This window comes from Ruditapes philippinarum, unplaced genomic scaffold (genome assembly GCF_026571515.1).
Source record: "Ruditapes philippinarum isolate M1 unplaced genomic scaffold, ASM2657151v2 ctg1875_1_1_1_1, whole genome shotgun sequence".
In the NCBI taxonomy this organism is placed as follows: Eukaryota; Metazoa; Mollusca; class Bivalvia; order Venerida; family Veneridae; genus Ruditapes; species Ruditapes philippinarum.
Window position 1 is genome coordinate 17,295 of NW_026851580.1, and position 12,942 is coordinate 30,236.

The 12,942-nt window shown below is 35.0% G+C and overlaps 1 protein-coding gene across 3 annotated transcripts in view; it reads right to left on the bottom strand.

The window, feature by feature from the left end:
* Window positions 1–12,942, bottom strand: part of LOC132750986 (uncharacterized) — a 34,607-nt gene that overhangs the window by 1,327 nt on the left and 20,338 nt on the right. For all 3 annotated transcript variants that reach the window (XM_060741183.1, XM_060741259.1, XM_060741112.1), the window contains exon 3: window positions 1,630–1,851. In XM_060741183.1, the coding sequence (XP_060597166.1) occupies window positions 1,630–1,851 (222 nt within the window). The remainder of the gene's footprint in view (window positions 1–1,629; window positions 1,852–12,942) is intronic.

Sequence of the window (12,942 nt, forward strand, 5' to 3'; positions counted from 1 at the left end):
ATAAATCCATGATCAATGACCATAATTAAAATACTTAAGGAACTCAACTGAGATATAAATGACCATAATTAAAATACTTAAAGAACTCAACTGAGGTATAAATCCATGATCAATGAACTCGAAATATTAATGTAATCTGTGTTTGGAAGAATGTACTTATTGTTATTTATGTCAATTTATGAATAAAGATATTGAAACATGATATATAGTATTTGCCGGTACGCTAAAAAGTTTATTTACCATTAAAACCATTTTAACCCTTATACTGCTAAAGAATCATAATGCTTTCACTGTCATGTTCTTACATTAAATTTCTTTTTAAAATTAATGATACTACTGGGGTATATTTTTAACATGTCATTTCACATTTATCAAATACGCATACTTTTCTATTGTTGTGCATTAAATTTGTTTGCACGCCAGTATTAATCACTATACCATTATGCAGAGAATATGATAAACAAATGCAAATGTGTTACATGCAAATTTATTTATGTTATAAGTAGAGTAATGTAACTTAATACTAAGTCCTTGATAAGATGCGTAGCAGAATTTAAACAACGTTTTGTTGAAAGAATGTGCTGCAGAAATAAAATCTGTAGAAATTGAAAACATGCCAAAATTTGAAAACAAGAGGGCAAAAATGGCCCTAGATTGCTCACCTGACCCATTGAACTCATCCAAGCAATTACTTAAACAAGCAACCTGACCAAGTTTGATGACAATTGAGTCAAAATGTAGCCAATAGTGTTAACAAGATTTTCCTATTTTTAGCTCCTGTGACCTAGTTTTTGACCCCAGGTGACCCATAATCGAACTTGACCTAGAAATCATCAAAACACCTTCCTGACTAATTTCAAGAATATTTCTATCAAAACTGCAGCCACTTGAGTGTAAACAAGATTTTTCTATTTTTAGCTCTGTGACCTAGTTTTTGTCTAAAATTCGAACTTGACATGTATTTCATTGACCTTGACCTAGAAATCATCAAAACAACTTTCCTGATCAATTTCCGGGATATTTGGAACAAAACATAAGCCACTAGAGTGTTAACAAGATTTTCTATTTTTAGCTCCTATGACCTAGTTTTTGATTGACCGGAGACAACCTATATTTGAACCTAACCTAGGAATAATCAAAACAATATTCCTGACCAATTTCCAAAATATTTGGATCAAAACTGCAGTCATTAGAGTGGTAACAAGAGTTTTCTAATTTTAGCTCCTGTGACATGGTTTTGACCAGATGACCCATATTTGAACTTGACCTAAAAATCATCAAGACAACCTTTTTGATCAATTTCCAGGATATTTGGATCAAAACTGCAGCCACTTGAGCATTTACAAGATTTTTCTATTTTTAGCTCCTGTGACCTAGTTTTTGTCCCATATTCCAACTTGACCTTTATTTCATTGAGACAAACATTCTGACAAAGTTTGATTATGATCCAATCAAAACTGTGACTGCTAGAGTGTTAACAACCAAAATGTTGACGACCAACGACGCTGGACTCTAGCCCAGTCATTATACCTCACCTTACCAAGTCAGCAGAAAAAAACACTTATCCTATGGACACATTTCTAGTTATATTCTTGTAGCTTCATAACATAAAAAAAAAGAATTAATTACCCATGCTATTGTCGCCAATTTTTATTACTGTTTTACATTCACAAGGACATTCTGCTAAGTCTGAACTACTTGAATCTAATGTTACGCCTGAACTACTAGAATCAACTATCATCTCACTGTAGACTGCAAGCTTTCTTATTACGTGAGTTGCAAATATTGTTGCCCATTGTCCTTCTTCCAAAGATTCATCCCTCAACTGTTTATGCAGAACTTTATTTGTATCTGAAAAACACAAACCCACACAATGATATATATTATATTCCAAAACAAAACAAAGGACCCAGGAGAAAACCATTCATGACCTTTGACATACAATACAGGAATGGTTACTACAAAAAGAGTGTAACAATAATATAACAAGAATTTGTAACAGAAATACCAACGTCCCCCGCCTCAGGGAAGTTCTATATGAAGCATAAATTTGCACTATTTCAAAAGATTGAGGTATGGATCATAGGACTTTCAGTCCAAAATTGTGATCAATGCTAGATCTGCAAAATTAATGCAACAATAATTTTATTAAAGAAATAAAATGAAACACAGAATTTAAAAATCTATCATGTTGAGCTTTGACCTCTAAGTGTGACCTTGACCTTGGAGGTAAAGGTGCAGGTGTTGTGCATGACATATTGTCTTATTATTGTAATTTTTCGTGCCTAGTATTATTTAAGATCCCAACTATAAAGAAGTTATAGATCGGACACAAAATATACCCTATAACAGACTATGTTAATCTTTGATCTCTAAGTGTGACTCGGAGGTAGGGACCCATGTTTTGTACCTGACATATCGTCTTTATATTGTGATTATTTGTGCAAAGTATTTTTAAAATCCCTTGGTCTATGGACTGGACACAAAATATACACTATAACATGTTAATCTTTGACCTCTAAGTGTGACCTTGACATTGGAGGTAGGGACACAGGAATAACGCATGACACATCATCTTATCATTGTGATTACTTGTGCCAAGTATTTTCAAAATCCCTTGATCTATAAAGAAGTTATGGATCATTAAATATATTTCAAAATCCCATGAACTATGAAGAAGTTCTAGATCCGACACAAAATATTCCCTGTAACAGACTATGTTTATTTTTGACCTCTAAGTGTGACCTTGACCTTGGAGGTAGGGATGCAGGTGTTGCACATGACACATCATCTCACTATAGTGGCTATTTGTGCCAAGTATTTTCAAAACCCTTTGATGTATGAAAAAGTTATGGACCAGACACAAAATATACCTTATAACAGACTATGTTAATCTTTGAACTCCAAGAGTGACCTTGACCTTGGAGAGAGGTGACCTGTTATTGCGCATGACACATCGTCTCAATATTGTGAACAATTGTGGCAAGTATTTACAAGATCCCTTCAAAGATAAGAAAGTAATAGACCAGACACGACATACACCCTCAAATAGACAATCTTGACCTTGAATGAGCAAGTGCCACCTTGACCCTGGAGGTAATGGTCTGGTTGTTGTGCATGATACATCAACTTATTATAATAAATATTTGTGCCAAGTAATTTCAAATTCCTTTGATAAATGACCGTTATGGACTGGACACAAAAGTGTGACAACCGGACGGACGTCCAACCAAATAGAGACAAAGGACCATTTGTTATTTTTCTTTTGTTTAATAGAGGGACATGGCTCCTTATTCTATTGTAACGGAATGAATTCTATTGTTCTTTTTTGTTCTGTTAACAGTTAAATGGCCCACTATCCTTATTCAGTAGTGCAAACAGACGTAGCCTATTTCTATATCCCCCATTTTTCTTCAAAAAGGTGGGGTACAAAAACATTAACAGATACTTTCTCATATTCTCAATGTGCCAAATTATTTAAAACTAGATTCCTTAGGGCAATTGTCAAGCCCCCTTACTTTGAATACTAGGCAAGGAAACATCTGACTCGATATAATGACCTTGAGCTTTGACCTAGTCAAATATAACTTCTGTGTAAGAGCCATCTCTTGGTATTGAACATTTGTGCCAGGTTATTTGAAATTCCACCAGCTACAAATGTAGTGATAGAGTTATGGTGCAGAGAGTTATGGTGCAGACAAACTTTTAAAACCAGTATTTTTGCATTTGACCTTAAAGTATGACCTTGATCATTGACATAGCCACATGGTTCAAGCGCGCGACACCCCCATCTCATGATGTCTCAGGTTCATGATGTTGAAAATTTTTGCCAGGTTATATGCAATTCCACCAGTAGTGATAGAGTTATGGTGCTGACAAGCTTTTTGAGACCATTTTTTGCATTTCACCTTAATGGAGGACCTTTGACCTAGCCACACAGCTCTTGCATGCGACATGCCAGGTTATTTGAAATTCCACAATCTAGTGATAGTTATGGTGTGTTTGAGACCATTTTTTTGCATTTGACCTTAAAGTATGGCCTTGATCTTTGACCAAGCCACACATTCTTGAGGGCAACCTCCATTTCATGATGTTGAACATTTGTGCTAGGGTATTTAAAATTCCACTAGCTAGTGACAGAGTTAAGATGCGGACAAGCTGTTTGAGACCATTTTTTTACATTTGACCTTAAAGTATTTACCTTTGGACTAGCCACATGGTTCTAAGTGCACGATACACAATCTCATGATGTTGAACATTCTTGCCAGATTATTTGAGATTATTTGAAATTCAACAAGCTAGTGATAAGAGTTATGGTGCGGAAAAGCTGTTTGAGGCCAATTTTTGCATTTGACCTTAAAGTGTGACAAGTTGACCTTGGACTTAGCCACAAGGTTCTTGCGCGCGACACAGTGTGAACATTTGTGCAAGTTTATTTGAAATTATGCAAACAAATGACAGAGTTAGGGCCCGGACATGCATAATCCAAAAGGACACATGCACTTAAATACACTGAACCGCTATTGAGACAACTATGTGGAGCCCTCTGGTAGCAGGCTCGACAAGGCAAACAAAACATGAATGACAAAGATTTGACTACACATCTCTATGTATATGTAACTACTAATGTATTTTTATTATAAATATACTATGTTTACAATTCTTGAAATTAGTAAGAACTCAGAATATTCAAAATTTAACAAGAGCGATCAGTAATCACATGTGTCGCCTCATGATGGCCAATTTCATGTTGGGACAAATTTTGTGACAGACGGACAGACAGACGGACAGTGCACAACTAGACTTGGTACTGATCATTCCTGTAAAGTTTGGATAAAATTGCAGTAGTTTATGAGGAGTAGTCCGGACAAGCTTTTGCGTATCTGGCAACACAAAGAAAAAAACACCTTTTTATCAAAGGGCCATAACTCGGCCAAAAATCATTCAACCGGAAAACCTGTGCAATATGCACAAGGACTTGAGCTACAGATCAATCCTGTAAAGTTTCATTGAAATTGCATTAGTGGTATAAGAGAAGTAGTCCGGACAAACTTTAAAATTAAAATTATTAAAGGGCCATAACTCTGACAAAAATCATTGAACCGGAAAAAGCTGACAATATGCACAACTAGACTTGGTACTGATCATTCCTGTAAAGTTTGGATGAAATTGCACCAGTAGTTTATGAGCAGTAGTCCGGACAAGCTTTTGTGTATTTGGCAACACACAGAAAAAAAACACCTTTTTGTCAAAGGGCCATAACTCGGCCAAAAATCATTCAACCGGAAAACCCGTGCAATATGCGCAAGGACTTGAGCTACAGATCAATCCTGTAAAGTTTCATTGAAATTGCATTAGTGGTATAAGAGAAGTAGTCTGGACAAACTTTAAAATTAAAAATTATTAAAGGGCCATAACTCTGACAAAAATCATTGAACCGGAAAATGCTGACAATATGCACAACTAGACTTGGTACTGATCATTCCTGTAAAGTTTGGATGAAATTGCACCAGTAGTTTATGAGGAGTAGTCCGGACAAGTTTTGTTACGGACGGACGGACAGACGGACAGACCATGGAGAAGTGATCCCTTTATGTCGCCACTACTGCGTAGAGGCGACACAAAAATGATACATTACTTTTGAAGAGAGTCAATTATGATCCCCCCTCCCCCCTCCCCAATGATCTCTAACCTTGAGAATAGAGTGCCTGCTTTAAGATATCAAACCATTAACCCTTGGACTTCAGCATAAATGAACAGTGTCTATTCTAGGACGCGCGATTGCGCGATTCATGCTAGTATTTAACAGATCGCGCACAATTCAAAATCATGTGCGTGAAAATCGCGCATCTATAAAAAAAGTTAATAAAACCGTAAAACTTCCATCCCGCATTATATTTGGTTGTTTTGTTTACATTTACACCGAAAACCGAAGGGAGGTAACTGTAAGCTAATTATAATAATTTAGTACCGTATGGTACTGGTTACGTGAGTTGACGGAAATTGACGGAATGTTCCGTATCGACCGGAACTAGTGTGCTAGGTCTGACAGTTGGGCGCCATTTTAGTGTAGTAAATAATCAAGAAAAATGAGGCAATTCCTAGCTTGGCTACGATCTATACGTGAAAGATAGTTCGATTATTTGTATTGCTAATCCCTTTATAATCAATCGCGGCAGTTCTGTAATAATTTGTTTTCGTTTAAAAATTCAGGGGGGACAACTTCTGCTGCCTTAAATAAATATTATCGTTTTAATTATTTCATCGGTGTAAACTTAATGCAGACGATTTAACATTGGCAGTTATATTGGCACCCTTTGATTTTGAAAATCGCCCCCTTTTTTGAAATGGAGGGGGGGGAATCACCCCTATTTTTCAATTCCTAGAATAGACACTGAATGAATGCCAGTAATTTTTGTCCATGTACACAAAACCACATTATACTCACTAACCAGGAGGTGCAGGACAGACTAAACAGTAAACACGTGGCTTGTTTAAATTCTGCTTCTTTCCAGGGGAAATCACAATGACATTTTCTCAATTTATATTGTTGATTTTTATACTTATAAATAAGTCTTATCTATTATTTCGGATGATCATCTTAAGTCTTTACTTTAAAATTATATTAGAAAACTTAATTTAGTTAATGTTGTCATGGCGATTAAGCCTTAAGCTTATAATATAAGCAATAAATGCCGTAAGATAATCAAGAATGGCTTGTATGATAAAAAGACTAGGAAATTGATAATTAAGCCATGAAGTATTAAAATCAAAAGGTGATTATATTTCCTTTAGACCACTATGACATGTTTATACTAGAGATGTAAAATGAATCAGTTGAGAATCTAAAAGTAAGTTATATCGAAATATTTATGCGACATAAAATTCTTTTAATGATAACTGTGTAAAAGTGAATGTATGAATATTGAAATTATTAAATTTTAAATGTTTTTCATAATTGATACTGTAAAAGCATTTTTACAAGGAAATGCATATGTTACAATTCAGTGTATTGAATTTGAAGAAAATCCCTAAAAGTACTTTTGGAGTTATGAAGTTATGCTATGAATTTTTTTAAAAGTAAACCTAATAAAGGGAAATAACTCCAAAAAGTAGGCAACTCTTGCACTGTATGCTATTATCAAGACAGGGTTCTCACTAGGACTTTAAAACATGGAATCCATGGACTCCCAAGCCTAAAAAAGTTGGAGTCCAAAAGCACGTCGCAATTATTTTGTTTACAGATTAGCCATTTAATGCTCACAGTTGCATAGCTAATACTTTAATCTTCAAGAGACTTTCAAAGTTTATAGTTTATAATTTAAAACAAACTCTGAACTACATAGTATGATTATTTTTTTGTTGTTAATATTTATTATGAAACAATAAAATTATAATGCATCAACACATGGAAATCGTTTTGTTTTTTTCACTTTTTTACCAAATCAAATTTTATTCTCGACTGGTTAAATAAGTGCACTCTAAAGACCAAAAGTTTATATAAACAAGAGTGATCAGTAATCACATGTGTCACCTCATGATGGCCAATTTCATGTTGTGACAAATTTTGTGACAGACGGACAGACAGACGGACAGTGCACAACTAGACTTGGTACTGATCATTCCTGTAAAGTTTGGATAAAATTGCACCAGTAGTTTATGAGGAATAGTCCGGACAAGCTTTTGCGTATCTGGCAACACACAGAAAAAAATACCTTTTTATCAAAGGGTCATAACTTGGCCAAAAATCATTCAACCAGAAAACCCGTGCAATATGCGCAAGGACTTGAGCTACAGATCAATCCTGTAAAGTCTCATTGAAATTGCATTAGTGGTATAAGAGAAGTAGTCCTGACAAACTTTAAAAATAAAAATCATTAAAGGGCCATAACTCTGACAAAAATCATTGAACTGGAAAATGCTGACAATATGCACAACTAGACTTGGTACTGATCATTCCTGTAAAGTTTGGATAAAATTGCACCAGTAGTTTATGAGGAGTAGTCGGCACAAGCTTTTGTGTATCTGGCAACACACAGAAAAAAACACCTTTTTTTCATAGGGCCATAACTCGGCCAAAAATCATTCAACCGGAAAACCCCTGCAATATGCGCAAGGACTTGAGCTACAGATCAATCCTGTAAAGTTTCATTGAAATTGCAATAGTGGTATAAGAGAAGTAGTCCGGACAAACTTTAAAATTAAAAATTATTAAAGGGCCATAACTCTGATAAAAATCATTGAACCGGAAAATGCTGACAATATGCACAACTAGACTTGGTACTGATCATTCCTGTAAAGTTTGGATGAAATTGCACCAGTAGTTTATGAGGAGTAGTCAGGACAAGTTTTGTGACGGACGGACGGACATACCAATTTTTCAGGGTTTATTGAAAGCTATTTGCTATTTTCTTTTCTTTTGTTTCTTACGGCTTAACTATTTGTTTCCTTCATGAGCTAACTAATTATTTGTACGGAATGAAAGTCTTTGTTCTCTTTTTTCAAGTGTACCGTTAGTTAGCCTCATATACCTTAAATGTTTTGGCGGACAGACGACAGAGCTAGAGACGGAGAAGTGATCCCTATATGTTGCCACTACTCCGTAGAGGCGACACAACAATGACGTAAATGTATATAGGCAGCATTTAGCGGAATGAATAAGAAAATTGTGTACAGCTTCACACAGTGTGTAAGAGATTCATCTGATCGACAATTATTTTAGCAAATCAGAGATACAGATAAGCTTTTGAGTGAATTGGGTATTTACCCCTGAACTTGACACACAATTGGGTAACACAGAAACAAAACTGTGTATCATTGAAAAATTTATTTATTCGCGTAGATTAACCATAACCAGATAATGTTTAAAGCCATGTAACCGTGCAGAAAGGAAATTGACCTCAGTCTGAGTCACAATGTAATTATCTCTTCAAGTAAAAAAAAAAAAACAATATTAATATAACCAGTCTATTCAGCAGCTCCCGGTAAACAAATTGAAAATGTAATGTAAGGATCTGACATTCTAGCATTATTCTGAAATGTACTTACAACAGAACTTATAATGAAATCCAAGTGACATTGTGAAATCCTATAGCTTCATAATTTGTTGACTTCTACAAGAACAAGATTCACTTACCTGATTGATCTGAAGGAACACTGTATTGACACTTATTGACTTTGCAATTTAGCTGATAGAAATGTTAAAACACTTAACCTATATGTATAGCAAAAAACTGATATTTCTCTTTACATTTTCTGTGTAGCTAGACGTCCAATGCCAGACATCTTTGAAATCTGTCACTTCATATATTTATATATTGAACATTTCTTATTGTTAATTATCAATTTCAGTCAAATTCTAATTCAAGAACGTAATTTATGTAATGTAAGTTTATGATTGATTAAGGTCAGAAATCCTTAAGTTTTCACTACATGTTTCTGTATGATTAATGATTTTCGTATGTAGATTTTATATGACATTTCAATATGGCCAGCCATTAAAATCCAAGATTTCAGATTCAGAAATCCGGCCGTCTGTCCATTGGAGGATTTCCGGATTTCTGGTGTTTCATTGGTGGATTTCAAACATCGAACCTTATAAAAGTCGGAATCCAACCAATGTTGTCACTTCGGTCTTGACCTCCAAGTAGTGTATCAATAAAGTTTTAAACCGCCAAAGTTCAAATTCAATAAATATCTTACAAGCGTTATTGTTATACAAACTTGTAAGTTGGTATGTACTTAAATCCAATATTATTAACTCACTAGACACTGTTGTTGCCGAAATACTTCTTATAAACTTAGAAAACTGTATAAGAATTGTATTTATTTTCCCCATCCTGACATACGTTTACAATGGTGTCAGAAGTAATGGGATGGTCTAAATTATTTACCATCCTATAAAACGGACCAGACTAGTGCATCTCATCCATCCATAAGAAAAAATTAGCATTTCAACTTGTGAAGAAAATTTTATTTTGTGAGAAACATATAAATGAACTGACAACAACATTATTTTATTCCTTGAATAAACTGTACTCGTATATCTATGACTAACAGTAAATAGGGATTTAAACAGTATTTACATTGGATTAACATAAATTATGGGAGACTCTTCAGATTCTGAAATAGAATTTTGTCAGAATAATAACAACAGAGCTTTGAATGATGAAAGGCAAGGTGATGAAGCGCCACATCTTCATATTGAAACTGAAAGAGCTGATTCTCCATTGGATGAGTATGACACAAATGATGAAGAGCCGCTTGCAGGTCAGGACCGAAGTCCCCCTTCAAGGGGTAGACCATCAAAGTGGAAGAAACACTATGACAGACATAATGGACTTTCCAGGAAAACGTTGCCAAGAGGACCAAATTTTAAACTTAAATCATTTAGTGCATGGAGATGAAAATTTTGAAGAATTCATAGATCATTTTGAAATAAATGCTGAATTAGGATGCTGGGACTTACATAGCATGAATTTAGCCTTAAGGTCCTGTCTGACGGGAAGAGCCCAAGTTTTTATTTCAAGACTTCCTACCGACATTAAATCAAGCTATCGCAGCCTGGTTGAGGCCTTGCGAAATAGATTTACTAACAAGTATGATCAACCAGTGTGGGTATCTTCTCTGAAAGCAAGAAAACGAGGTTCAACAGAATCTATTGCGTCTTTTGCAGATGCTCTCTCTGAACTGGCACGCAAAGCATATTCTGATCTGAGTTACAATGCACAGGAGCGAATGGCCTTGTCCCTAGTTTTTATTTATTTTATTTCCCCCCCCCTTCCCCGTGTCTCATGTCCCCTTCCCCTGTGCCTTTTGACATTATGGGCCTTATATTAAATCATTTATTTGTTTTGTTTTAGTTCCTTATAAGTTAATAATTATGTTTATCACACACCCGTGCCGATTTTGCGACTCCGTAAATATGGTATTGCACGGCCGTGCATATATTTTGACGTGACGTCATTAGCGTTATACAAACATAGTGTAAAGACGCGCTGAACAATAGCGTTATACTATAGGCGCGTCAATGAAAATTGACTCTTATTCACTTTAAACGGTCTTTATTTGGGTATGTGATAAATAGAATATTAAATTCGTGTAAGTTTATTACTGAATTTATTGCACTCGTTGAATAAAATAATATTATGCTCGCCAGAGGCTCGCATAATATTATATATAAATTTTATCCAACTTGTGCAATAAATTCAGTATTGAACTTACACTCATTCAATATCCTCTATATTCTGATGTAGTGGTTTGCCTGCCCGTACTCTGCCTTGTGCCCTGTCCTGTTTTTCTTTGGGGTCCTCCTGGGCTCCTTGCCGCTGGCGCTTGTTGCTGGGTCGGGTGGGGGCTGCGTTCATTGAATGCCGCCTTTCCTTGTCGATCTTGTTTATCATATTTTAGATCAATTGTACAATAACCTGTGTCCTGAGCTTCAGTATAAGTGCATCGAAAAAAACTGTAGTACTATAGATCCTGCTGTCAGCATTATACAAACATATGAAAGTGTTTTGGATTACAAGTAGCAAAACTCACATTCCCAAGGCATCATTGACCAAGACTTTTAATGAAAAAAAGTGAAAACAACTGATATAGAAAATCAGAGACTTAATATTTTAGATGGTAATATCCAACAATGGACAGGTACACATTCAGATAATTGTTCTGCTTTTTAAGTTATTGTATCCGAAAAAGTACAAACATCAATGTGGGTTATTTTAGAGGTACCAAACAAATACTTTATGTTGCCAGTTTTATTATTTTTTATCTAATTACAAAGACAATTCTCTTCTAATAGTAATTGGTGTTGCTTTAAATGACTCATCATGCACTCAAGTGAATGGAACAAACTATAGTAATCAAACAAAATAGTGACGTTGGAACTTGCACTTCAATAGGTGACCTATATATATTTTTAGAATTGGAAAAGTAAGCATGGTAGCTTGTGAACCTAATACATGCATATCTCAGATGGGCAGAACAAAAGAAAGAATACCTACTATGCTAAAAGTGTATTAAGAATGACCATAGATAACAACACCTTTCACGGATGATAAAATTAATTTAGGAGGAATGGAAAGCGGGACACGGTAATGCTGGCCTGATCACCCAGGGATTACGATGAGATGACAATTGTGACTTCATTAGGATGATGTCACGTGTGTTAATGGCCATGAGAGTCTGGTCTTAACGTGTGTGATTCTATAATGTGAAGCTGCTGTATTCTGTGGGAAACTTAATGACTGGTAGACATTGGGTTAGAAAAACAGTACCCAGAATAAGAAGACTATCAGAAATTTGTTCAATGCTTTAAAATGGACTAGGAGATATGTAGTATTCAATCTAAAGTAATTGTGTATGAATGTATGCTGTATGTTATAAATATACATATTAATTGCTTCCAAACAAACCGCTACCACGCGAGTATCAGCCATCTTGGTTACTATTGGAAACATCTTTGAAGCTTAAAGAAATAGTCAAAACTTGGTAAGACACATACATGTATCAGCTTGAAGCAGCATCACACTCTAAAGAATTGGAAGATATATTGAAACAAATTGCTGGTGTTAAAATTCGCATCTGAATAAAATCTTGACATTTCCGCATCTGAAGAATCAACACCTAGGAATTGAATAAAATAATAAAGCATGACATAAAAACTACAATAAGACTGAGGACATTTACATTATCAGATTAAATAAACTTTTCATATAATATAATTACATAAAGTAATAATAATTACAGAACAGCAGAAGTTTTAACTAACTGTAAAATATATCATTAATATTTTGTGGTCTAGTACATATTTCGGACAATATAAAAAGTTCAGGGAATATCAGTCTTAAAGACTTAGGGAGGGGGTGTGTAAGGATCTGACATTCTAGCATTATTCTGAAATGTACTTACAACAGAACTTATAATGAAATCCAAGTGACA